Below are 27911 nucleotides of genomic sequence, written 5' to 3' on the forward strand. Positions count from 1 at the left end.
AATGCACCCTGGTGGAGGGATGGTGTTGGAGCTGTATGACCGGAACCTGACCATGAACAGCTGTGTAAGGGTCTGTCTCACAGTGATTCGATTTAAAAAACAGTCAGCAGACGCATCACTTACGGCCCACACTCGTGTTCCCCAGGGGTCCCTGCCCGTGCTGCTGCTGTTGGGTGCTGTTGGGTGCTCCTCCCCGCGCACACCTGCCCTTGTCTCTCTGCAGGAGGTGGGGGTGGCTCAGACCTTCAGCCTTGGGCCTCTCAGTGCCCCGCGGACTCTGTGTCCGTGCGAGTGTGTGTCCCTCAGAGCCTTAGAAGCCACCCCGGCTCGGACCTGATGTAGTTCCGTGGTGCACCCTCTGCTCCGCGTGGAGGAGCGTCCTGGGGTTTGCTGTTCACCGGCTCTGGGTTCGAAGGCTGGCCTGTCCCCCATCAGTGTGATTCCTCTCCCATCACGCCGCCTCGCCCCAAGGTTCCCTCCCGAATCTGGGACTTACAGGTCGTGCTTGTTGGGTTGCTCGAACACTTGGGTGAAACCAATAGGCGTTTGTTATTGAGGGTCGGCAAGAAGTTCTCCGTAGAATTTCCCTCCTCCCAGCCACCCTCTGGGATCCAGCCCCGCGCTTTTGTTTTGCATGCAAGCATCCTTCCCAGCCGCTCGCTCTCTCCTCCCTCAAATTCATTTTAAGTACACATCTCCCTTTCTTGTACCTGGAAAGTGCCCGGTGGCCCTGGTGGACAGTGAATTTATGGCAGTGCCTATTGGAGTCCATGAAAAGTGCCCTGCGGTCTCTCTGGGGAAAGTTGCTGGACTCCAGAAGTTCGAGACTCGTCTTTCCCTGCCGCCTTGACTCTGCCCTTCTCGGTGGATGGGCGCCTGCACTCAGAGGCGGAAAAGCAGGCTTTAATTTGATTAAGTTTCACCGAGAAGAGAGCTTTGCCGGCGTTCTTCAGGATGATTTTCCGCCGCGTTTTCAGCCGCTCAGAAACTGCTGACTCCGGTGAGAACAAAGACGCCCTCAGCGCCCGGGCTCCGCGTCTGCACACCCCTTCGCCACCGTGGAGCCTCGCACCCATCTGATTGGCAAGGCTATAAATAGAACAGCCGCTCTCGGGGAATTCCATCGCCGGAAGGAAACGCTAGCCCCCTCCCGGCTCCAGGGCCGAGGATCTCAGGGTCCCGATTCCCAGCTCTCGGCTCAGCCTTGCACATCTTCCCGAGGTGTCAGAGCAGCGGGGGTCCCGCTGGGCCTGTGGGTCTTCGTCCAGAGATGCAAAGAGAATTCCTGCTTCCGTGTAGAAACTTGCTTCCACCCCAGTGATTCTCAGGTGACACAGGCAGTCTCTCACCCTGGTTCTGTCTCTGGGATGAGAATGATTATTATTATTATTTTTTTTGGTTTTATTTTTTTTTGGGGGGGTCACACCTGGCGATGCACAGGGGTTACTCCTGGCTCTTCACTCAGGAATTACCCCTGGCGTTGCTCAGGGGACCATATGGGATGCTGGGATTAGAACCCGGGTCGGCCGTGTGCAAGGCAAACGCCCTACCCGCTGTGCTATCGCTCCAGCCCCGAGAACGATTATTTTACTGAAGGGGGACACTGGGCGTGAGAGTGAGGTGCAGGGAAATGTCTTATAGGAAGAAGTGAAATTTCTTTCTTTCTTTTTTTTTTTCCCCCATGCTTTTTGGGTCATACCCGGCAATACTCGGGGGTTACTCCTGGCTCTGCACTCAGGAATTACTCCTGGTGGTGCCACATGGGATGCTGGGACTCGAACCCGGGTTGGCTGCGTGCAAGGAATGGATAAATAAATCATTTTGGTTCTTAGATAAGCTTGTGGCTTGTGTCCCCTTCAGGGCCACTTAGAAGAGATGGGGGCAACCCAGAGCTTAGAAGACCTGATGGGTGGGAGGCCGCTGGAGACAAACGAGCAAGGCTGGGTGTAGGCCGAGGGCTCCCTGGGCAGGGGCTGGGCTCAGGGGTCACTCCAGGAGTGTGTTTTCTACGGCTGGCAGTACCTGGGGACGAAATAAGTTCTCAGGGATTGAACACTGGTTGTGTGCCAGATTAGTGTCAACCCCAGTGCGCTCCCTCTCTCTCTCTCTCTCCCTCCCTCTCTCTCTCTCTCTCCCTCCCTCCCTCTCTCTCTCCCTCTCTCTCCCTCCCTCCCTCCCTCCCTTCCTCTCTCTCCCTCCCTCTCTCTCTCTCTCCCCCTCCCTCCCTCCCTCCCTTCCTCTCTCTCTCTCCCTCTCTCTCTCTCCCCCCTCCCCCCTCTCTCTCTCCTGGGCTTTCTTCCCTCCATTCGCGTTGCTTAGCCGTGTCCTGCTCCCGCTAAGTGGGCATTTTATGTGCAGCTCTTGCTGAGAAATCGGAGCGGTGACAGTCCCCTGGGGAGGCCTGAGCTGCCTTCCTGGCGGGGACCCCAGAGGCAGGGTGGGAGGAAGAGCCCGCAGCGCAGACACACCTGTGTGGGCCAGGTGGGATGTAGGTCAGCGGCGCGCTGGCAGGAACTTCCGGCAGCCCTCTGAGGATCGGTTTCCTGGCCCGAAGCAGTGCAATGGCCCTGCGCTCCGGAGGGGACAGTTAGCGGGCTGGAAGGAAGGTCGGGAGAGAGCGTCAGTCCGTGAGCGAGTGTCGGCATTTCCTCCCTTTCTTCCTGACCAGGACTCGCTGGCAGCCTTCTCTGTCCGAGGGACCCCCAGCTCAGCACCGCACACTGGGCTTTCGTCTCCAGATGACGGCAGGAGATGGCCACAGGGCAAATACTTAGTATCATTTTTTTCTTTCTTTCTTTTTTCAGATTTTCGGGCCACACCTGGTGTTGCTCGGGGCTTACTCCTGCCCTGCCCTCAGGGATCTCTCGGGGTGAGCTCAGGGGACCCTGTGGGGTCAGCTGCGTGTAGAGAAGCACCCACCCCCCATTCTACTGCTCTCGCCCCAGAATACTCGCATTAAATGCGCTTCCGAAGCCGTGAGCTGAGGCTCCGGCCGGGCAGCTCGAGCCTGAGTGTCATGTGCGAACAGTCATTGAGGTCACGGGCACACGTGTCAGACACGTGATCACACGCCGCACCAGACCGATAACGACGGCAGCCTGGGGGTTTCCTTCGTCTTTCAGGCTTTTTCATGATCACTGTTGTCAGCATGGACACACATGTGCACGTGCATGCATGTGTGCACACATTCTTATTCTGTTACACACCCTCAGATACCTCTGCATCTCATTCAGTCACACACTCATACCACCGCGTCTGGGTCACAATCTCACAGCTCTGCATCTTAGATGCACACACATTCAGGCGTGCATCTCATTCAGTCACACACACACACACACACACACACTCACACACTCACACCCCTGCATCTCTTTCAGTCGCACACACACACTCATACACACATTCACACCCCTGCATCTCATTTGGACAGACACTCACACCCACTCCTCTGTATCTCTTCAGTCGAGCACGCGCTCACACACACACACACACACGCACATAAACAGTCACATTTCTGCATCTCATCAGACACACATACTCACACATACAGACATAACTCACATCCCTGCATCTCTTACAAACACACACAGAGTCACATTCCTGTATCTTATCAGACATACATACACATACACACATAACTCACACCCCTGCATCTCTTACACACACACACACACACGTCACATCTCTACATCTCATAAGACACACATCCTCACACATACACACATAACTCACACCCCTGCATCTTTTACACACACACACACAGAGTCACATCCCTGCATATCTCTCTCTCTCTCTCACTCACACACACACACACACACACACACACACACACACACACACAGAGCAGTCGCTTTCTTCCCTCCCTGTACCATCGTGCTGCTGCGTTTCCCACAGTGGCCGCTCTGTCCTGTCAGCAGCCCTTGCTCAGGGAGTCTCCCAGTTTACCCAGGCCTCGCTCAGGGTGCGTCCCGAGGAAGGGAAAGAGGTTCTCTCCGGCGTCCCGTGTCTTAGACTTAGGGAACTGCTCTGACCTTTGACCCCTTGCAGGATGGCTGTTACTCCTGGAAGACAGCCCGGAGGTGTGGCCGCCCCTTGCTCTGGCTGCTCCCCCGAGTTGGGGAGTGGGAGAGGGCGGGGGCGGGGGTCCGGCTCTCAGGCCTCACGCTGCGCCCACTGTCGTCTCCCCGGGGCGGCAGCGAGTCCTTGCCCGTTTCACGGCCAGCAGACAGATCTCATTCTTAGAGCGCCCAGGGGCGAGCCGGGCTCCAGGGGGCGTCTCCGCTCCCTCCTGCCAAGGACCTGTGTCCCCACCGCCTTGGGGGGGGGTGGTCTCGGCTGCGAGTCCTGCCACCGTTGGCAGTGGGGCTGGAGCGGGGGCCCTCCTGTGGAGGGGCGCCCCCCATCTCCCACGCTCCTTTCGGGAGTGGCTTATCAGAGACTGTTTAGGCGGTAAGCACATTCCAGAGATCGGAATCTCCCAGATCAGATCTGTCCCTGCCTCTTGGTATAGTTTACAGTGGCTTTTTTTTTTTTTTTGGCTTTTCTATTTCTAGTTATTTCTCAGCCCGAGGCAACTCAGGAATGTTCTGTCTGCTGAGTGAAAGGGAATGTGTCCAGTGTGACCCTTTGACCCGCCGGGTTGTGACGGACGGTGGTGAGAGGGGGCGGGTCCAGGCATAGGGTGTTGGAGAACTTGGTCGCTAACGTGGTCCTAAGGGAAGTTCTGAGTTCTGGTCCTCGCCCCGCCCCCCCCACCCCCACCCTGCCCCCATGACTTCTTGCTCTGGTTTCAAGCCTTTCCAGATGTGTCCGTCTGTCCGTCTCATTGAATGATTGCTGGTTTACAGGAGATTATGTTTTCGGGGTACAGTTTCACACCTCCTCAAGTGGATCCGCCATAATTACCCCCCAAGTCCTAGTAACAACCCCTACTCACACCCTACAGCGTGCTCCCTACCCCTCTTTAGCCGACCACAGTCAGAATCCAAGGATTTGTTCTGGTTTCTTAGACATCTGTTTCCACTACGCCCGGCAGCTTGTAAAGATGAATCCTGGGACAACCTTCTTCTTCTTATTATTATTATTTTGGCTCTGCGGGCCACACCTCATGATCCTCGGGGGTTATTCCTGACCCTGCACTCAGGGATCACTCCTGGCGATGCTCAGGGGACCTTATGGGATGTCAGGAGTCGAACCCAGGTCGGCCACGTGCAGGGCGAGTGCTATCCTCTCTCTCTCCGGCCCCACCGGCCCCACCGGAGACTGAGCTCTGTGTCCTGCTGGGCCCCGGAGAGGGTGGCGTGGGGGTGGGGGGCGGGGAGGTGGACTGTGAGGCTGATCCGCCTTCCTCTCACACGGCCCCTCCGCAGCAAGGAGAGCAGAGTGAGCTGAATGCAGGAGGCGCCTGCAGGCTGCCGGGGCGAAGGGGCTGTGTGGGGAAGGGAAGGCGGGCGGGACCGGCCAGGGAAGCCGAAACCTGACCTTCTCCTTTCCTTGGCCCAGAACTGGAGCCCGGCCCTCACCACCTAGCTCCTGCCCTGAGCTGAGGGCGCACTCTCACACACTCGCTCTCTCTCTCTCCTCTCTCTCTCTCCTCTCTCTCTCTCTTCTCTCCTCTCTCTCTCTCTCCTCTCTCTCTCCCCTCTCTCTCTTCTCTCTCTCTCTTCTCTCCTCTCTCTCCCTCCTCTCTCTCTCCTCTCTCTCCTCTCTCCTCTCTCTCCTCCTTCTCTCTCTCCTCTCTCTCCTCTCTCCTCTCTCTCCTCCTCTCTCCTCTCTCTCCTTCTTCTCTCTCTCCTCTCTCTCCTCCTTCTCTCTCCTCTCTTCTCTCTCTCCTCTCTATCTCCTCTTTCTCTCTCTCCTCTCTCTCCTCTCCCCCCTCTCTCTCCTCTCTCTCTCCTCCTCTCCTCTCTCTCTCTCTCCTCCTTCTCTCCTCTCTTCTCTCTTTCTCTCTCTCTCTCTCTCTCCCCCCTTTGGGGGAAGAAATTGAGAGGAGCCTGCTAATGGCCCCCTCCGTAGGACTAAATAGCAACTCTCCCGCTTCATTACCCGGTGGCCCTGGGCGGGGACCCCGCAGCTCGGCTAATTGTAATAGCCAGCCCATTAAGGGGAGAGCACTAATGGAGGAGAAAGCAGCTCAGAAACAAGGAACTTGGCCGCTTGGTTGTGCCGGGGTCGAAGCTGCTGCTGAGTTAAGTACCTGTTCCCCTCCGCCCTCAGTGGGGAGGGCTTGGGGAGCCTCCGCCGGCCTCAGAAGGCTTAGTCAGGGCTGGGGGCGGGGCGGGGGGCCTTTGGGGGAGCACTGTGGCCGTGTCGCCCATGCCCGCTTTTGCACGAGGAGGCCCAGGTGTGCCCCCAGCCCCACTGCGAGCCCCTCTAAGCTCCCCACAAACAAAACAAAAAGGAGTCTTCTTTTTACAGATGGAGTCGTTGGGGGCTGGAGCGATAGCACAGCGGGGAGGGCGTTTGCCTTCTACTCGACTAACCTGGGTTCGATTCCCAGCATCCCATAGGGTCCCCTGAGCACCGCCAGGAGTGATTCCTGAGTGCAGAGTCAGGAGTGACCCCTGTGCATCACCGGGTGTGACCCAAAAAGAAAAAAAAAAAAAGAAAAAAAGAAACCCAAAACCAAAAATATAAAAATTGGAGTCGCTGCGAATGACCAAGTTACTCGGACTTGAGTTCCAGGCCTACAGTGCTCCAGCACCAATCCCTTCATCAGTGCCCACTTCCTTTTTATTTAAAAAAATAAATGAAATAAAAGTCAGGCCCTGTGGTTTGCAGTGCCATTCCCGGTAGGGTTTCCCGGGCAACGTGGTGGGCACGCCCTCCCCCTCCCGAGTGACCACTTCCCCCACCATTGTGTCCAGTTCTCCTTCCTGGCCTGCCCCGCGCCCCACCCCCGGCGGCCTGCTTCCTGCCCACGGCCAGTGCTCGCCCCAGCGCCTCGGGGCCGTCGTCCCTCCCCCGCCGCGTTTCTCTGTGCCCCGCCCACGGGTGAGACCGTGCGTGAGATGGTCTGTGTGCTGTCCTGTCCCTCTGCTCACCTCCCCGGCCTCAAGCTCTCCAGCCCCCTCGGGCACTCGGGTTGTTCCAGGCTCTGGCTACTGTGAGTTGTGCCTCCCCAAACCTAGGGGTGCCGACGGCCCTTCTGCAGTTGTGTTTCGGGGCCCTTGGGGTACATTCCGGGCTGGAGCGATAGATAGCGCAGCGGGTAGGGCGTTTGCCTTGCACACGGCTGACCCGGGTTCGATTCTTCCGCCCCTCTCGGGAGAGCCTGGCAAGCTACCGAGAGTATCCCGCCCGCACGGCAGAGCCTGGCAAGCTCCCCGTGGCGTATTCGATATGCCAGAAATAGTCACAACAAGCCTCACAATGATTCATTGGTGGTGGAGAATGGGCACTGGTGGAGGGATGGGTTCTCGAACATTGTATGAGGGAAACACCAGCATGAAGATGGGTAAATTTGTAACTGTACCTTCACGGTGACTCACTAATTAAAAAATAAATAAAAATTAAAAAAAACAACAACAAGTTTCACAATGGAGACGTTACTGGTGCCCGCTCGAGCAAATAGATGAGCAACGGGATGACAGTGACAGTAACAGTGACGGGGGTACATGCCAAGGAGTGGGTTATATGAAAGCTCAATTCCTAGTTTGTTTTTTTTTTTTGAGGAATTTCGATATTGTCTCCCAAAAGACTAGACCAGTTGACATTCTCACCAGCAGGGAATGAGGGTCCCTTCCCCCCCCGCCCCCACATCCCTACCAGCACTGGTTGTTTTTGTTCATTCCTGTACAAGGCGACCCAGTGCCCGTAGGCCGCCTCCTTTCTCAGGGGGTTTTCTGGGTACCCCCCAAAACACATGGGGCAACCTTCCAGCCCAGCCTGTGTGGGGGGAGGAGTCGGGTGCGGGGGGAGGGGCGTCCACTCTCAGCATGGCAGGAGCACAGTAGGACTGCAGACCCGAGACCCGGAGACCCACGCCCTCCTGGCCTGGAAAGGGCCCTGACGGAGCCGTTCCAGGGGCCGCCCCATGAAGGGCTGTCCCTGGGTGTCTGGCCTGGGCGTGCGGGCCAGCTGCTGGGAGGAGCTCCGGGAGGCCCCGAGCACCCTGGCCTCCGATGACGGAAGGTGGACCCCGAGCTCACGCCCAGCCCGACTCCCCTCACCCGTCGCCCCCGGCTTCAGGGGAGACAGGACGTTCTGGCGGGGTCTCCTGGGAAAGGCTGTTCTCCAGGGGCCCAGGCCAGGGGTTGCCCTGCGCTGGGTGGGCACATGGGGAGCCTGAGCCCCTCCCCACGGCTCTCGTGCCAGAAGCCCCCCCACCCCCACCCCAGGCGTCTCCACCAGACCAGGCCAGAGCCAGTGAGGAGCTTCACGTTGTGTTCGGGCCTCCCTGCTTGGGGGGGGGGGGGGGGCTTTGCTCTCTGGATCTGACCCTGCTGCTGTCTCGACCTTCCCCCCACTCTCCCGCCGGGGACCACCAAGCCCTTCATCTCCCCATCGACCCCAGCTTCTCTCTTGGAGGGCCACGCTCCATCGTGCACAGGACTTGGCCGAGGGCAATGCCCTTAAGACCAGAGGAGCAGCCGTCGGGCCCCAGAGCTGGGGGCTGGACTCAGACAGTGGCCCCGGAGATTTCCCTGGGGTTGAAGCCCTCAGAGTCAGAAGCCACGAGGCTGCCCCAGACACCAGCTCCCTTTCCTGAGTGGGGCCGGGACTCCCCTTTCCGCTGAAATGGGGGCCTGGTGTGTCTGGGGCACCCCGAGTATTTCTGCACAGGGGGACGCGTGTCCCTGCCCCCAATCTTTGGCCTAGTGTTGGGTGGTGGTTTGTGCTCTCAGCGGTCCCAGCCCCCCACTGGGCCTTGCAGGACTCCAGACAAGGTGACCAGTGGAGTCACCTTCTCCCGGGGATTGGTGGCTTCAGGGCTATTCAAGAGGGCCTGTTTGGGGGTGCCCAAAAGATGAAGTGGGGTCCATTTTGGAGATTCCAGGACCTGAAGGTCTGAGTCACAGCATCCCAGGCTGTCGATTAGTCCGGCCCCAGGGGACGTGCTAGAGGTGGGGTGCTTCAGAGCAGTAGGCGGGGGAGGGGAACCCAAGTGCACCCCCAGGGTAAGCCAGACTCTGGTGGATATTGGGGTATACCCCGCTCCTGAAGTGTGCCCAGACCCTGTGCCGCACCCTTATACATACCCCAAACCCTATACCATGTCCTAATATATACCCTAGACCCTATACCATGTCCTAATATATTCCCCAGACCCTATACCATGTCTTAATATGTATCCCAGGCCCTATACCATATCCTGATATATACCCCAGACCCTATACCATGTCCTAATATATTCCCCAGACCCTATACCATGACATAATATATACCCCACACCCTATACCATACCCTAGTACATACCCAGACTCTATGCCATATCCTAATATATACCCCAGGCCCTATACCATATCCTAATATATACCCCAGACCCTATACCATGACATAATATATACCCCACACCCTATACCATACCCTAGTACATACCCAGACTTTATACCATATCCTAATATATACCCCAGACCCTATACCATATCCTATATATACCCCAGACCCTATACCATGTCCTAATATATACCCCAGGCCCTATACCATATCCTAATATATACCCCAGACCCTATACCATGTCCTAATATATACCCCAGACCCTATACCATGTCCTAATATATACCCCAGACCCTATACCATGTCCTAATATATACCCCAGACCCTATACCATGTCCTAATATATTCCCCAGACCTTGAAGTGTACCTCAGAATCCAAGGTGTTCCCGCTGTGAGATGCTAAGGTTTACGTAAAACCTTAGCTATGGTCACACCCTAAGTTACACCTCAGACCCTCCACATGCCTACACCCTCACACCCCAAGATATACCTCCCCTCCTACCGCAGGCCCTAAAGTACACTGTTTTCTTCTCAGGAGATGACAAAAATGCCATAGTCTGGAACCATATGTACAAATGTATATTTAGAAAACAAGAGTGATCGTTTTGCATCTTTCCTCAAGTTCTTTAAGTTTCTCTCTGCATTTTGGAGCGTGGAAAACCTTCCGTGTATTTCTGTGCGGTGGAAGACGGTGACCTTCAGGAGCGTTGGTTTAGGTTTGTGAGCAAGACTCTCGGTGACGCCGAGCGCGAGCCCAGATCACGGTTCCGTGTGCAGCTGGTGTTGAGCCTGGGGGGTGGTCAGTCTCCTCCTTCCTCTGGGGAGTGGACTCTTGTTCAGGACGGACCCAAGTGCCCCTCACCTTCAGCCCCCACCTTCAGCCCCGTTGCAGCCTGAGCATGCGCCTTGGTGACTGGGTGCCGCGCGCGGTGACGGAGTTCACCGACAGTAGGTGCCCACACGTGGCTTCTGATCAATCTGGACACATAAACATCGCTGTGAAAACCCAAGGGCAGGAAAAAAGCCCCTTCCTCAGGGGGCTGTGGGCTCCTGGGGGGGACCCTGTCTGCTCCTGGCACGGTGTCTGGGTTCCCAGGGACTCGAGGGTGATGAGGAAGACGAAGAGCAGCCTGTGCCCAGGAAACGGCCACAGTTTCCCCCTGTGTCCCCGAGTGCACTTCCCCCCTCGGGATTTCCCGGGCTCCGGCCCCTTCCCTGTGGGGTCCTGGTGTTTGTTGCAGGACTGGGATGAGATCCAGCAGAGTTCCTCGGTCCAGCCGCGTCCCCCCTCCCCCCATGCTCGCTCTGCAGCTTGGGGCTCTCCGGAAGCCCGAGACCTCTCTGTGCAGACCCACCCCAACTTCGTTTCTGCTTTTCTTGCTTCCCCAAATGCTCCATCTTTATTTCCAGAGGGTTAATGTTTAATTAGCAATAGACTCTTCCATCCCGCAAACCCTTCAGCCTTTTCAGAGAGTTAATGGTGTAAAGACACATGTGTTCTCTGCACTCGGGGCATCTCCGTGATTAATCGGAGGTCCGTGTGGGAAACTTTCGGAAAGGAGAGATCTTTTTATTTTTCAGGAATAAGTATATTTCGGGGGTGGGGAGGGGACCGGGGGAGACTAGTCCATGGAGTCTGTGGCTGGCCCAGGTGTGGTCCCCAGCACCAGATGGTCCCCTGGGCACTGCGGGGTGTTCCCTAGGGGGCCCCTCAGCTTCTGTGGTTCCAGGCCTGGGATCCCCCAACTCTGCAGCACTGACGCGCAGCTGACGTGGCTGAGTATTGCCGTGAGTGACCCCTGGGCCCACTCTGGAGAGTGGACACTTGTTCAGCAAGGCTGAATCACGTTGCAGGCAGAGCATGCCCCGTGGGAACTATATGCTGAGCTCAGTTACGGGGCTGGGGTTGGGGTGGGGTGGTCTGCAAGGTCTGGAGGGGGGACACAGTAAGAGAACACTTTTTGCACCCACGGCCGGGAGAAAGGCCCTTTCTCGCAGAGTGCACACACAGAATGTGGGTGTCTTGGCCGTACTCACGTCCCGGGTGTCTAAGCTCTTGGTCCCGAAATGACCCTTTGTGGGGTGGGGGTGACAGGAGAGGGACGTGAGCCGCCCCTGCCTCCAGCCTGCCGGTCCCCAGATGCCACATTCCAGTCACTCTTCAAGAAAAGCTTTCTCGGGGGCTGGAGCGATAGCACAGCGGGTAGGGCGTTTGCCTTGCACGTGGCCGAACCAGGTTAGATTCCCAGCATCTCATATGGTCCCCTGAGCACCGCCAGGAGTAATTCCTGAATACAGAGCCAGGAGTAACCACTGTGCATCGCCAGGTGTGACCCAAAAAGCAATAAATAAATAAATAAATAAATAAATAAATAAATAAATAAATAAATAAATAAAAAGCTTTCTCTGTGGGTTAGGTAAGTTTGCATTTCATCCCTTTCCTAAAACCAGATTCCACCTTGTTTTCTCTTCTCCGAGCTTTGAACCCCGCCATGCAACCCTCCCTCCCCCTCATCCCCCCTTTTTGGGTCACAATTGCCCTTAGAAACGGCCGCTTGGGCTGGTAGCTTGTGGCTGTGGTTTGCGAGCGGCGTTTCCTCTTGTCAGCCTCCAAACGGCAGTGTCACCCCCTCTCCTCTGTCCCTGGGGCGTCCCCGGCCCCCACCGCAGGCCTTAGTTCTCTACCTCCAGCATTTCAGTTTAATCAGCGCCGTGGTGGTCGTGCTGGGGGGTGGCCGGGGGACCCCGCTCTCTCCTCCTCTCCTCGATACGGGTGAAAGAAAACACTTCTGGTTTTCCTCCCACTGACCTTCGCCTCCGAGCTGGGCAGGCTAGAAGCCAGCCGCACCCTCGACCTCGGTGCGGGTCAGGCCAGAGACATAGTGGGGAGAAGAAAGACGGTTCCTGTCTTTGGGAGGCTGGTTGCTGGCTCCCTCTGAGGTGGACGCAGTCGGTTCATCTCCTGATTCGCTGGTCCTCCTCCGAGGGGCCTCTCTGGGGGTCAGGGACGAATAGAGAAATGTACCCTAGGTGAGTGACCCTAGCAGGGAGTAAAGAGACAGAAAGGCTAAGTGTGTGTGTGTGTGTGTGTGTGTGTGTGTGTGTGTGTGTGTGTGTGTGTGTGTGTGTGTGTGTGTGTGTGTTTCTGGGCGGTGTATTATCCTATTTGGACCCTGGGCACCCAGTCATGTTCTTTCTCTTTCTTAAAAGAACCTTTTAAGAATCTCCTGCCTCCATGGCAGGTGGTGGCAGCCGTGGCTTCCGTGGCTTGGGGTACTGTGACTTTTGTTAACCATCTTTTCAATTCATCTTCCTGGAACCATCAGCGAGCTGCTGAAAGCATGGTTGCTGCCTCACGGGGTTGCTCCATCTCATGTTTCAAGGATAAAGGTGGTAGAGCTAGATCCAGGAATACTACGCAGCTGGGATAAAGGATCCGTCTTCCTGTTTATAGGGTTCTTGAGAGGATGTGGCTGGCACATGAGGCACATGAGGCACACGAGGGAACCGTGCTAAGGGTAGTGCTTCAGGAGAAGGACAAATACTGCATGGCTTTACTGTCTGTGGAACGCAAACAAAACACAGACAAACCCTTGGGTTATGACCTTGTAAGGGAACGGAGTAGGAAGGGGGGCATGGTCTGGTACCACGGTATAGTAACATAGTAACATCCCTGTGAAGAGATGTGTAGCTCATACTCCTGAATGTTGGTGATGTTGAAAACCAAGTTTCCTTCTGAAAAGAGAGTGCCGCCCGAGTGCATTCACCTCCGGGCAGGTGGGGCCCACAGTGGGAGTGAGAAACAGGCTCCATCCTCGCGTGGCCCAGATAAGTCTCATGATGGTATGTGTGCATGTTGCAGGTTTGTGTGTGACAGAGTGTTGTGTCTGTATGTGTGTCTCCCAGATGCACTCTCTGTGTGTGAGAGAGACAGACAGAGACAGAGATAGAGACAGAGATAGAGACAGAGACAGAGGCAGAGACAGAGACAGAGAGCAGATGTTCGCCCCAGCATTGACCATTGACCTGACGGGGAAGGATGATTTCCTCGGTCTGAGTCTGCGTATGATGAAGGCGGTACCTCAGATTACAGGTGATTCCCTGAGACCTCAGGAAACATCTGCCCCCACCTGGGTTTCAGCTCATGCTGGATGGTGCCGGCCAGGCCCGGATGCAGTGACCGCTCCAGGCTAGTTTCAGGATCTTGCTTCTCCTTGCTGTCAGAGAAAGTCATCCTGTTACAAAATCTCTTCCTCCCCGCGCCCCCTCCCCCCCACTTATTTCTTGCACTTATGCTATGCCGTTTGAAAACCTTCTGGCTGCACAATGCTTTCCTCACCACTGGTTTCACTTCTGCAAAAACCCTAACAAAACAGAGAGCTATTTCTGGGAATAAAGTTAACGGTAGGTATCTAGACATAGAAAGGACCCAGGGGTTATAGGCGAGTGTCGAAACATAAGGAGAATTGGCCGGGCCAGAAAAACAGACCCCGTTGAAATTGCTTCAAGATCTTCTCTTAAACCCCCCTAAGCATGTTTTGCATGTTTCCTCTGGTGTCTTTGCCTCTTTCACACCCCAAACCACCCCGACCAGCCACCCCAGGAAAGGACTCATCTTCCTGTCGGAGTTGTTCCAGATCTGTGTGATGTTCGGCAGGGAACATCAAGAAAAGTGAAGTGGAAGGTGTCAGCTCTGGGTGGCCTTTCACGGGAGATCTTGATTGATACAGAAATAAGATCCCACACACACACATGTGCACGAGTGCATGTGCACGCGCGCACACACACACAGTGATGCAGAAATAAGATCCCACACATACACACTCAACATGATGCTTTGATTGATACAGAAATATCCCCTCCCCATTCACACGCACACATAGATTGAGTGATGCAGAATACACACGTGTGGATCCTCCCAGAATGAAGACGTTCTCCCGAAAATTTGAGCGTGAAGTTTGAGCAGTGCTATTTCAGATGCCCTGGTGACTGGTAGAGAGCGCGGGGTGTGGTGCCCTCGGGAGGGAAGAGTGGATCCTTTCGGAAATAATGCAAATGTGTCTCTATTCATTTAAAAGTGAAACTTTCTACCACAACTGACAAGCTTCCCCAGCTCCAAGCTGAAGGGCAGCCTTCCCTCCATGAGAGGGTCAGGGGACACGCCCTCACCGTCCCACCCCACCGTTTCCCGCTTCCCTTTGCACCCTTGGTGAAGGAGAGCGTGTTCTCTTTGGTGAACTGTAGCACTGTCGTCCCATTGTTCATCGATTTGCTCGAGCGGGCACCAGTAACGGCTCCATTGTGAGACTTGTTGCTGTTTTTGGCATATCGAATACGCCAAGGGTAGCTTGCCAGGCTCTGCCGTGTGGGCGGGATACTCTCAGTAGCTTGCCGGGCTCTCCGAGAGGGGCGGAGGAATTACTCCTGGCGGTGCTCAGGGGACCATATGGGATGCTGGGAATCGAACCCGGGTCGGCTGCATGCAAGGCAAATGCCCTACCCGCTGTGCTATCGCTCCATCCCGTTTGGTGAACTATAGAGCATTTTCTTTTGAAACTCCGTTAAGTACCCATGCCATTTCTTCATCCGTGATTTCCCCCTCGCCCCCTTTGGGTGCCTGGTTTCTACATCCCTAATGGCGTGTTTGTGATCACATCCCACAGCTTATTTTTGGGTCTTGGGTGCCCTACTTTGCAGTGCCCAGTTAAACCACAGAAGTGAGCGGAAGTTTAGGTCCAGGGCTGCAAGTCAGTTGAGCTGGCATGCTGGTCTCAGCTGCAACATGCACGGCTTTTTTTTTTTTTTTTTTGCTGAAATACGGAGTTGGTTCCTTGCTGTCACTTGTCGCATTTTAACTTCAAACTGATAACGAGTCTTCCTGTCACATCCACTTGTTGTCATTCTTTTGTGTATGTGTGAAAAAAAAACAAAACCAACTTGTCTTTATTTTAGTTTTTGGAAACCCATGTTAATACGTTGCTGGTGTCACTTTATTACATTGCAAAAACGATTTAAGAGAAATTTGAGGATTTCTAGTAAAAGTACACATTACATTGACTTTGGACACCACAATAACCTCTATCAATGTATCTCAAACATGCGTAAGGAAGATATAAAATTATGCACAGGGTAATTTGCTGTAATTTTCTTATATTTATATTTTTCTGTTGTGAGAGTCGGTGGTTTACAGTGCTGTTTAATAATGGTTTCTCTGGAGCTGAATCGTAATACAGCAGGTAGGGTGTTTGCCGTGCATGCACCCAGGTTTGATACTTGGAATCCAGTATGGCCCTGCCCCTACCCTCCCCCTCCCTCCCCCAAAATGCCTTCAGAAGTAATTCCTGACTGCAGAGCCAGGAGTGATGCCTGAGTATCACTGGGTGTGACCCCAACCCCCTAAACAATAATAATAATAATAATAATAATAATAATAATGTTTCTGATGCTGTAATTCCAACACCGCACCCATCACCAGTGTCCACTGTCATAATTCATAATTCATGGTGTTTCCCCCTCATCTGAATCCAAATAGGAGGCTTGCTGAAGCCCTCAGGCCCCATCTTTGTCAGCGGACTGCCTCGGGTTAAACAATACTTCCCTGAACTGCAGATGAACCTCTGAGTGCTGAGATACTGCAGGAGGGAAGGGAACAGGCAGAGGACAGATAGACAGTGGTGATGTGGCAGGTGATGTCCCACCTCTGAAGGGCAGAGGCCACCCGGGGGATCCTTTTGTTTGTGCCCATCATGAGCTAAGTAGACGGAGAGCCCGGCTTGGAGATGATGAGTAGGCGAAGCTAGAACTTTTAAGCCTTCCCTTGGCGCTCAGATGAGACCGCGGGCACGGGGCCGAGTCCTGGCTTCCGTTCTCGGCGGGAGAAGGGGGAATATACTTCGAATGTCCCGGCGACATTAGTTACGTGACTGGCGAGAGGCACTCTGGCAGGCAGCGGGCATGGAACCATGTTTCTGAATGTCCACTGGCCGCTTCCTTCCTCCTGCCGGCTTCTCTGTTTTGTTTTTGGTGCGGGGCCGCACCCAGGGGTGCGCTGTGCTCGGGGGTCGACCCCGGGCTGGCTGCGTGCGGGGTGATCGCCTTCACCCCACTGCTGGCTCCCTGTCTCCGCCCTTCACCCAGTGACTGAGTCTTGTCCCAGGGAGGGCCCCGTGGGGGAGTTTGGCTCTTCGTCCCCAGTGGTCTTCGCTGGGAATGAAGCCCCCTCCCCCAGCTGACACCCCCGTTCCCAGCGTCCGTTCACTCTCTCCCTCTCCTTCTCCCCAACAGCAGGAGCGAGTGTCCTACACGCCTCCGGAGAGCCCGGGCTCCAGCTACGTGCCCCACGTGCCCTCGTACGGCCCCTCCACGCCGCTTCATGTCCCAGTGCCCCGCGCGCTCAGGATGGAGGAAGAGTCGATCCGCCTGCCTGCGCACCTGCGTGAGTGTTGGCGCCCGGGGAGAGGGAAGCGGGGACCACCCACAGGGGGCTGCAGGGGGGCGTGCCCTGTGGCTCCTGGGGGTCCGTCCCCGGCACATCGGACAGGGGAGGTCGTGTTCGTGCCCTTGGGGGCAGCTGCTCTGGAACCTTCTGTGCGCCGACCTTGCCCCGACCACCCCAGGTGTCTGAATGGCTCTGAGAACACTGGGGTCTCCGGCCCGGTGCCCCCGGCGTTCGTTCCGTCTCTGGCCCCGGCACCCGGTGTCCTGCGCCCCATCTGCGAACCGGCAGTGTGCAGTCGGTGCAGAGGCCCGAGCCCCGAATGAGCGGGGCTGGCGTTGCGGGGAGCATGTCTTTGCCAGCTCCCGCCGTGGGTCCCCTCGGGCCCTGGGCTTGCTCGCCGCCCCGCCTCCGAGCTCTGTGCTCCTCTGGTCCTGCCCTGCCTTGCACACGCCTCTCCCTCCCGCATCTGCTGCACCAGAGCATGACGCACTGTGCCGCCCCAGTGCGGTGGGTCCCCGGAGCCTCCGCCACCCGCCGTCTCCCGTTCGCAGGAAAGAGATGGGACGAGGGCAGCCAGGACCACTGAGTCCCGCCCTCCCCTGTGTCCCAGAGTGGCCCAGGCTCTCTGTCCCCGCACTCACCAGGTCCAGGGCACAGCGGGGCCTTGAGGATGCTGGGCTCTCCTGGGGACCTGCCCCCCCTCACTGATTCCTCCTGACGTCACTGGGCAGCGGTCATGTTTACTGTCTCTGGGATGCCCGGTCCAGAAAGGACCAGGCTCCCCCCAATCCTGGTTCCAACCGGAAGAGCGAGGCCGAAGGGTTCCCTGTGCTCCTGGGGGTGACTTGGGGCTCCGATTCCTAGAGAGGCCCCGGGGTGGGTCCTGGTCCCCGTGGGGATGGTCGCTGGGGTCTGGGCAGGGATGGGGATGCAGAGACTGCGCCCCCCCACCCACACCCCCCAACTCCCTCTCCTGGATTGCTGCAGTTGTGGTCGGTGCATCCCCGCTGCCTGGGCCGGGAGGCAAGGGCTCTGCTCTCCTCTCCTGTCTCCCCCGAATGAACTTTGCCCTCTGAGAAGGCGGCAGGGCGGTCTGCGGCCCGGGGGCCTGGGCTAGCTGGAGGGAGGAGAGTCTGCCGTCACTGGCAAAGCATCCTCCGGCCTCCCACCCACTCTACCCGGCAGATCTGGGTTGCCCGTCAGAAAAAAGCAGAAAAAAGACTAACACTTGGCCTCCACGGGCTGCAGCTTCCTTCGGAGCTTTTGTTCCTGTGCTTTGAGAACAACCCCCCCCTCCCTACCACACACACACACACACACACTCACATACACTCACACACACACACTCACACTCACATACACTCACACACACATATACACTCTCACACACATACACACTCACACACACTCACACACACACACACTCACACACACATATACACTCTCACACACATACACACTCACACACACTCACACACACACTCACACACACACACACACACACACACACACACACACACACACACGCTTCCTCAGGGCAACCCCTCAAGCCCACCTTGACGCGCCTCTGGCTGCTTTTACATGGTATTTCGCTTCCTTTACCACCGAGGGGGCTTTGCAGAAGAAACTACTGTGGCGAAACCAGCCAACAAACCCACTGCCTTAGCTCACGATTCTAGCGCGTTCTGCCGTTGACCTGTGTTGGCGAGTCTTGGTCGGTAGGACTCGGCCTTCCTGCCCTCCAGCACTGTGACTGGACAGTGCCGCCCGGCCCGCTGCCTTTGAGCCATCCTCACCGCCTCCCTCGCATCATCTCCCTCCTGCTCCCCCGCCGGCTCCCCTGCCGACGCTTTGATTCCCACAGCAGGGCAGTGCCAGCCAGGCCCACCCAGGTGCCTCGTGCACCAGAACAGCCGCTGTGGAGGGTCCCCCGTGCAGGTCATGCTCTGTGGAGGCCCCTCTGGGAATGACTCGGTTCTCACACTGCCGGGAAAGCCCGTATTCTTTTCCTGTCCACGCCACACGTCAGAGCTGCAGGCATAGAGGATGGGAGTGACTTGCCAGGGGCACACCGTTGGCGGGAGACAGAATCGAGATTCACCAGGTTCTCTCTGCCTCTAGGGCCGGGATCGCCCTCTCGGGCTGCTCTTTGAGCGGATTTGATAAATATCTGGGGGCGGGTGGATGAATGAACTCAAGACTGGCGTGTGGCTGTCACTTTGGTTAGTGGTTGGTCAGTTGTTGAAAAGTTTGCGCAGCTCGGATGGATGATGAGTTTGGAGGGTGGGTGGGTGGGTGGGTGGAGTAAGAGAGGGATGGGTGACGAGGTGACGGAGGGGCAGAGAAGGGAGGGGTAAATGTTGGGGTGGATGAATGGTTGGATGGAGGAAGGGAGGAATGAATGTTAAGAGGAAGAGGGAGGCTTGGAGTGATAGCACAGCGGGTGGGTAGGGTGGGTAGGGCGTTTGCCTTGCATGAAGCTGACCCAGGTTCGATTCCCAGCATCCCATATGGTCCCCTGAGCACCGCCAGGGGTCATTCCTGAGCGCAGAGCTAGGAGTAACCTCTGTGCATCGCCAGGTGTAACCCGAAAAGCAAAAAGAGAGAGAGAGAGAGAGAGAGAGAGAGAGAGAAAGTGGGAAAGATGAATGAAAAGATAGGATTGGAGCAATAATAAAGTGGGAAGGGACATTTGCCTTGCACACCACCGACCCGGGTTTGATCTTTGGCATGTCGTATGGTCCTCCACGCCAGTAAGGAGTCATCTCCCTGAGTGCAGAGGCTGGACCAAGCCTGAGGACACCATTGGGTGTGCCCTCCCCCCCTCAAAAAAAAATTAAAAAAACCAAAACTAAAAAGGATGGGTAGAGTAAGGGCAGAATGGACGATTGGCTGGAAGAGAAAGAGGAATTGATGATGCTTCTGTGGATGGATTGATATAAGGAGGAGGGGAGAGAGCAAGGGATCATGGATGGATGGGTGGATGGGTGGATGGATGGATGGATGGATGGATGGATGGATGGATGGATGGATGGCAGGAAAGAGGGAACTAAGGAAGCATGGGTGTTTGGGTAGGTTGGTGAGTGGATGGATGGTGGAAGGAGGGAGCCAGAGTGGGAGGGATGGGCGAGTAGAGTGATGGAGGGTGACCAGACCCCTACTTGGCTATCATCTGGCGAAGGACGCCACACTTCTCTGGCCCCTACGGCCGGCTGATGGATTCCTGGTACGGGATGGGACTCGGGGTTTGCCTCTGTGCTCAGACTGCCAGCCCGGCTTCAGAAACCTCCTCGGAAAAGCTGTCTGGGCCCCGAGGGATGGATCTGGGGAGGGAGCGGAGGTTCCCAGACTCTCTCCGCCTGCCCCCACGGGTGCTTGCCTCACGACCCCCCACCCCCCCCCCCGCCCTGCACCCACCACACTGTACAGAGACCCGCACGGCCTGCAGGGGGTGGAGCCACGCCGCACGCTTGGAGACGCATCCCAGCTGGGGTTCCAAACCTAAGAGAAAACAAATATTCTGACAAGGGAATTGGGCTGTTGCTGTTTTAATCTGGGATTCCAGACAATTCCCGGTGGAATGCTCATGGAAAGTACGGGGAAGAATCCCAAGGCCAGGACGGGCCTGAGGGACTTTTATGGTATTGGAGGTGGCAGGCGCTCGCCGCGGGCTTTAAAGGGACAGTCACCACATCGGCACGTCTCCGAGCGGCGTCCTGCCCACCGCGTAACCGCACGCAGCCGCAGACCCAGCCTTTCGCTCCACGTGGTTTTTTTTTGGTTCTCTCCCTCTTTTCCTTCCTGGAATCAGAAGGTTCCTCTCCAGGCTGGGGCAGAGACTCTCAGAGCCGACTCTCCGCCTCGGTCCCAGGCTAGGCCCGAAGGAAAGGCAGGGTTTCCCAGCCGCGCTGGGCAGCGGAGAGTGAGGCTCCTTTCCTGTTCGTTGGCCGCTGAGCACTGTGGAGCGGGGCATTGGGAGGCGCTGAGTAGGTACCAGACGAGGAGGAGGGCCCAGGAGAAGGGTCTTCCTGGGGGGCTGAGTCTCGGCCCAGACCCCTTCGACGACCCGACAGCTGTTCCCAGGGCCGGCTTCCCCCCCCCCCCCCCCATACACACACACACACACACACACACACACACACACACACACACACACACTTTGGCCAGGAGGGTAAGCCACAGTGTCCTGGCAGGAGGCGCGGGAAGAGCAGCGCTTATTCCTTTTCCCCGAAGGGCACTGAGTACTTAGTCCTAAGCTACGGACAGCAGACTGCAGAGTAGCGGCTGTGGCACGTCAGTGGGAAGCTGCCGGTTGCTTTCTTTCCTTTTTTTTTTTTTTAAATAGGGGATCATAAGCCGTTCCTTGTACCCAAATCCACTTCAGGGGCTCAGGACCCAGACGCGTGCCTGGACGGAACCGCCCTCGAGTCTCTGAGCGGGGCATGGACGTTGGGTGGTCTCCGGGCTGCACGCGGAGCCTTGGGATGAGAGAGGGACTGTGAGTGGTGGCCCGAGGACCACCTGTTTCCCAGTTCATGGCAGGGTGAGCTGCTTTTTGCACTTGTTCCCCGGAAAGCACCGGGTCCCTGGGCAGGGTGCCCGCGGGATAGGGTCAGTGAGTTTCTGACGTGTGGGGCAGAGTTTGAAGCATGATTAGGACTCAGCACTCCCCTTGTCTGTGGGAGGCCCCTGGTTTGATTCCTGGTGCCACCAGGTTAAAAAAAAGGAGGGGGTCCTGAGTAACACCAGAGGTAATTCCTGAGTGCATCACCAGGTGTGACCACAAAAAGCAAAAAAAAAAAAAAAAAAAAAAAAAAGGAGGGGGTGGAATTTTAAATGATCATTATCAAGGTAACGAGGTTGTTAATGTAATTCCCGTTCTGCCCCCTGCGGATGGTGTCACCTGTGCCATCGTCTCTTCTGTCTTTTCTCAACCCCCCACTGCCTTCCTCTTAGGCGCCCCTTGGAAGCCTGCTAAAGGGTTTGTTTTCTTTCTTTACAAAAATATTTCCTTTTTTGGTTTGTTTTGATTTTGAGGCTAAACACGGTGGGTGCTCAAGGCTTTCATCTGGTTCTGTGCTCAGGACCCCTTCTGGGGGCTCGGGGACCATGTGTGGTGCTGGGACTTGAACTCCCGTCAGCTGTGCGCGAGGCAAATACCGTACCCACTGGGTTCCATCGCTCGGCCCCCAAATAATAGGTTAAAGTATTCTTAATTTTCTGTGATGTCGTGGCAGCGTGTGTATGGTGTTGGCGTTGGTTATGTGTGGTGGTGGGGTGTGTGTGTGTGGTGATAGTGGATGTGTGGTAGTGGTGGTGTTCATGGTGTGTGTGTGTCTTTGGTGGTGGTAGTGTGTGTGGTTGTGTTGAAGTGTATGTGTGTGTGTTGGCAGTAGTAGTGGTGGTGGTGGGTAAGGGTGTGTGGTGGTGGTGTGGGAGTGTGTATGTGTGTGTTGGCATAAGTGGTGGTGTGTGTGGGTGTGTGGTGGTGGTGATAGTGATGGTGTGTGTGTATGGTGATAGTGCATGTGTGGTAGTGGTGGTGTTCGTGGTGTGTGTCTGTGGTGATGGTGTTGTGTGATGGTGTGGGAGTGTGTGTGTGTGTGTGTGTTGGCAGTAGTGGTGGTGGGTATGGGTGTGTGGTGGTGGTGATGGTGGTGTGTGTGTATATGGTGATAGTGTATGTGTGGTAGTGGTGGTGTTCGTGGTGTGTATGGGTGTGGTGTTGTGTGTGGGTGTGTGGTGGTGGTGCTAATGGTGATGGTGGTGGTGTGTGTGTGGTGGTGGTGGTGTTAGTGGTATGTGTGGTGGTGTGGGAATGTGTGTGTGTTGGCAGTAGTGGTGGTGGGTGGGGTGTGGGTGTGTGGTGGTGGTGCTAATGGTGATGGTGGTGGTGTGTGTGTGTGTGTGGTGGTGGTGTTAGTGGTATGTGTGGTGGTGTGGGAATGTGTGTGTGTGTTGGCAGTAGTTGTGGTCGTGGTGGGTGTGGGTGTGTGGTGGTGGTGGTAATGGTAATGGTGGTGGTGGTAGTGGTGGTGTGTGTTTGTGTGTGTGTGTGGGGGGGTGTCTTAGACCAGACCTGGTGGTCTTCAGTGACACGCCCAACTCTGTCTTCCTCCTGGTCTGAGCTTTCGAGTCCCCCCCCTGGCCTGCTCCCGGGACCAGGCAGTGGAGCAGTGCTCACCCCTTTTCTTCGGCCCCGAGGGTTCTGTGTTCATTGACGTTGTCCCCAAGCTGTTTTCTTCTCTGTACCTGCCAGGAGTGAAGTTGTCCTGCATGTCTTTCTCCTCGGACGTTCCTCGCTTACTCCACCTCCTCTCGTTGTCACCACGCTGTTGGCGCAGGCAGGTTTCCTGTTTCTGCACCCGAGAGCGTCCGTCGGGGACGGCCTCAGTCTTCCCTGCGTGCCTGTCTGTTGTTGGACGTTTGTGTTTCTGGATCTTGGCTACAGTGAATGGTGCTCCTGTGAACATAGATGTCTGTCTGTCTTTCCAGATTCGTCTCTTCTGTCCTCTGGGGTCAGCTCCTAGGGAGTAGAATTACTGCATCATATCATAGTTCTCTTGAGTTCTTTAAGTTTTCATACTGTTTTCCATAGAATCGGAACCAATTTGCAGTTCCACCAGTGGTAATGAACTAACTTTCTTTCTTTCTTTCTTTCTTTCTTTCTTTCTTTCTTTCTTTCTTTCTTTCTTTCTTTCTTTCTTTCTTTCTTTCTTTCTTTCTTTCTTTCTTTCTTTCCTTCTTTCTTTCTTTCCTTCTTTCCTTCTTTCCTTCTTTCTTTCTTTCTTTCTTTCTTTCTTTCTTTCTTTCTTTCTTTCTTTCTTTCTTTCTTTCTTTCTTCTTATCTTTCTATCCTTCCTTCCTTCCTTCCTTCCTTCCTTCCTTCCTTCCTTCCTTCCTTCCTTCCTCCCTTCCTTCCTTCCTTCCATCCATCACTAAATGTCTTTTTACTTTATGTGCTTTCTCTGTCGTGCTTTCCCTTCCCTTGACACAACCACATCTGGTCACAGGCTGGCATTTGCCCCTTGCCAGAGACTGCACAGTGCGGGGCCCCTCCAGCCCCCGGCCACCCTGTGCCTTGCTGTTGCACAGTCGGAGCCGGGGGCTCACCGTCACTCTGGAGAGGGCTGCGCTCTGTGATGCTGCAGGTTAATGGGAGTAATAGCACTGGAAGGCTCTAAGAGTCAGAACGCCAGAAAGAGCCTCCTGGCTCTGTTTCCTACATGGTGCATCTTTCAAAGTTCTGCCGTGGCTTCTGTGACTCGTATGCGTGTCCCCTTCTGTGACTTATACGTGCTTCCTCGTTTCATTTAACGCCCCTGCTGGCGGCGCTGCCTGGCTCGCTGGTCACCTGCTCAGCCCTGTGCCCTCAGCAGCTTCTGGTTTGAGTGTGTCCCGTGACAGGCAGAGCTCTGTCGGAGTCAGGGTGGGGACCGGGGATGTGACGTCTCACCTTCTAATTAGGCGCTTTCAAGTCCCCCCCCCCCACTCCCCGCAGGAAGAGGCAGGCATGGGGGATTCAAGAGCGTCTGAGTTGGTCCGTTGTTGTCTTCCGAGCTCATGTGCTGGCGAGTCTCGTTGCGTTGGAGCGTGCTGTGGTTCCCAAGTTGGCGTTTGTGGCTCTTTCTCATTTATTTATTTATTTTATTTTGCTTTTTGGGTCACACCCAGCGATGCACAGGGGTTACTCCTGACTGTACACTCAGGAATTACTCCTGGCGGTGCTCAGGGGACCCTATGGGATGCTGGGAATCGAACCCGGGTCGGCCACGTGCAAGGCAAACGCCCTCCCCCGCTGTTCTCCGGCCCCTGGAGATGACCTCTTTCTTGCCCTTGCTGTGCGCCCCCCCACTCAGGCCTTCCTGGGGAGTGTGGGTTGGCGATCGCCTCTTCATAAGAACTGGAAGCTTTGCTCCGTTCCCAGTCACCCACATGTGACACCCGCCCGCCTGGTGAGAGCTAGCGGCCCAGCCCCGAGCAGCCCGGGTGCCTTGGAGGGGAAATTTCCTTTTTGGGTTGGCTCTCGGAAAGAATTTCCGAGGCCGGCAGACGTTAATTTTCTAGCTCCTTGCTTCCCGATAAGGAAGCGACTTCAATAAATGTAGCTATTTATAGAGGCCTTTAAATATATGTAGATGCAAAACCAAAGGTCTGGTGACCTTTTCTTCGGCTTCGAATGTCACGTGGCGTGCTTCATGTGGATCTAAAACATCAGCTCGGCCAGAGGGGCTCGGATCCGGGGGTGGGGGGTGGGGGCGGGGGATGGTGTCGAGGTGGGGTGAAGGTGGTTTCCCCGGTTTTCTTGGATTTTGCTCCACATAGGTTTGGAAACCTTTGGCAACTGGTCGGCCTCACCTGGGACTCTGGGAATCTGGGTTATTTACGTGAGTTCAGAGTTGCCCAGCTATTCTAGACCCAGCGCTGAAAATAAACCGGGAGAGGGCAAGAGGGAGAGTGGGAAGAAAGGAGAAAGGGGGAGAGAGAGAGAGAGAGAGAGAGAGAGAGAGAGAGAGAGAGAGAGAGAGAGAGAGAGAGAGAGAGAGAGAGAGAGAGAGAGAGAGAGAGAGAGAGAGAGAGAGAGAGAGAGAGAGAGAGAGAGAGAGAGAGAGAGAGAGAGAGAGAGAGAGAGAGAGAGAGAGAGAGAGAGAGGATTTAAAATTAAGGGGATGGGAACCCGTTGGAGACTTGATGGGAACCAGTGGAGACTGGAATCGCCACAGGAAACCAGAAATGATATTTGTATTTCTTCTGCCTCCTCCCAGCAGTGGGACATCCCCAGCCCTCAGGGACGTGGGTCTCTCTCTCTCTGGTGTGTCTCTTGGCCTAGGGGTCCCCATTCCCAGGTCCCGTGCTCAACTCCCGCCTCTGCTCCGGTCATCTCTGGCGTGGGTATGGGGAGGACCGGCCCCGGGTCCGCTCAGCATCTCCCGCCTCCTCCATCACCCACGTTCACCACACGGCCCCGGCATCGAGGGTCGTTTCCTGCCGCTTCCAGGCAGAAGTGGAATCTGATGTGGTCATTAGTGCCACCCACGGGGGTTTTAAGGAGCTTAGAGATCCTCGCCCCAGGGTCCGGAGTGATAGTACAGCGCATAGGGTGTTTGCCTTGCACACGGCCGACCTGGGTTCAAGCCCTGGCATCCCACATAGCACCCCTGAGCCCGGCTTAAGCCCTGAGTACTGCCCTGAGTCTATCCCCCAATAAACAAACAAATAAATAAGAGACGCTGACCCCTCGCAGCAGCCGACACCAGCCTTGTCTGAGGTCATGCATGGCTGGAAACTCTCAAGGAGAGTTCGTCCCTGTGCCTTGGTATTTCCAGCTTCCATCTGGGTAAGGGGACCAAGCCCGGTGCCTTCTGAACGCCTCCAGGCCTGATTCTTGCCCATCTCGGCAAGAACAGCCCCAGAGGGGGCTCTCGGCTTTCATGCTGGAAATGCAGCTCCCCCGAGTGGGAACTGGGTGGGGCGGGCGAGGATTAGACCCCCCTGGACGGCAGAGGCCGATCGCTCCAGAGCTGTTCCGGGAGCACTTGATTCCGCCCGTTCAGCTGGGGCCGCGCTCTCTGCTCCGGAACTGCGTGCGCTAATGAAGTGGTTCACTGCAGTGTGTAAAGGGAGACGCGGCATCCTTTGCATCACCGACACCTGCGCTTTTTCCGTCATGCTGGCACGGGTTTTAAGGAGGCTGCACAGGATGGTCGTATCCTCTCAGTGCGAGGGTGGTTTCTTATTATTTTTTTAAATTCGTCACATTGTTATTGAGATGAGATTGATAAGACATCGGTTTAAGGAATAGCACCGCATTGTAGCACTGTCGTCCCGTTGTTCGTCGATTTGCTCAAGTGGGCAACCAGTAATGTCTCCATTGTGAGACGTTGTTACTGTTTTTGACATATCGAATACGCCACGGGGAGCTTGCCAGGCTCTGCCGTGTGGGCGGGATACTCTCGGTAGATTGCCAGGTCTTCGAGAGGGACGGAAGAATCGAACCTGGGTCAGCTGTGTGCAAGGCAAACACCCTACCCGCTGTGCTATTTCTCCAGTTCAGTTTAAGGAATATGCGCTAGTTATTTGATCTATGTATATGTTACTGAAATAGCATAGTAAATTTACTGTATATAATTCCACACAATTCTAAAACATGTACATATCATAAAAGCTTTTACAACAGCTTTCTCAAAAAGTTTTAAATGTACAACGCAGGATTGTTATTTATTTATTTTTTCAAAAGAAAAAAAAATGTGGCATCAAATTTCCAGTGGTTCTGTAGTGAGACCTGGGATGGCCTTGGAGTGAGTCGGAGGGAATAGCACCATGTTAAGAAACATTTGAAGGGGCAGAGGGCGGCTACTGTAAGAACATTCCAGAAGCAGCAGTGGCAGGGCACACTGCCCACTGATTCCCAGGAGCGGCTCAGCTTTGAAATAGTGTGTTGCAGCCGAGGAACGAAGCCCAGGTCTCCCCGTGTGAGACACGCGTCGCCACCGAGCCACACTGTTGTCTGTGTAAAGCGTCTGGCCGCCCTGCCTGCTCCCGGGCCCCTCCCGTGCTGAGAGCCGCCCCGGGGCCACTGAGGGCAGTGTCCTTCCTTATCACGCACTGTGGGCCTCAAGCATCGTGTGTTTTTCTGAATAGCCACTAAGCCCCTGCGGTAGTTGGTCTCTTTCCTGTCGAGGCATAGAAATGGCAGGTTCCTTACCACGTGTCGCCTGAGGAAAAAGGCAAGAAGTCCGGACTTGAATCCCCGTCTGATTCCAAAGCCCAGACTGTTGTTTTTCCCCCCGACTTGGCCACATTGCTTCCTAAAAGTATTAGGAACTGATGACAGTCGTTCTCTTCGAGCTGTTAGTTGGAAGAAGACTTATCCAAGCAAACAGGCTTTTAGCTGTTTTTTTTTCCCCCCTAAGCAAAACTTGTATAAACTCCTGACAAGAAAGGCCAAAGGGTTGAAAGGAGATAGGAACGGAGTTATCTTTCGCACGTCGAAGATGCGTGTGCGCCTTCAGTGCTTGATGCAGGGGACTCTCCG

At 55.5% G+C, this 27911-nt stretch overlaps 1 protein-coding gene across 1 annotated transcript in view; it reads left to right on the plus strand.

Annotated features, from left to right (window-relative positions):
• ETV6 (ETS variant transcription factor 6) overlaps positions 1-27911 on the plus strand; it is a 231539-nt gene that overhangs the window by 71267 nt on the left and 132361 nt on the right. Inside the window, exon 2 of the mRNA XM_055118260.1 lies at positions 16723-16873. Within this exon, the coding sequence (XP_054974235.1) occupies positions 16723-16873 (151 nt within the window). The remainder of the gene's footprint in view (positions 1-16722; positions 16874-27911) is intronic.

The sequence above is a fragment of the Sorex araneus genome, chromosome 10, assembly GCF_027595985.1.
Source record: "Sorex araneus isolate mSorAra2 chromosome 10, mSorAra2.pri, whole genome shotgun sequence".
Taxonomy (NCBI): Eukaryota; Metazoa; Chordata; class Mammalia; order Eulipotyphla; family Soricidae; genus Sorex; species Sorex araneus.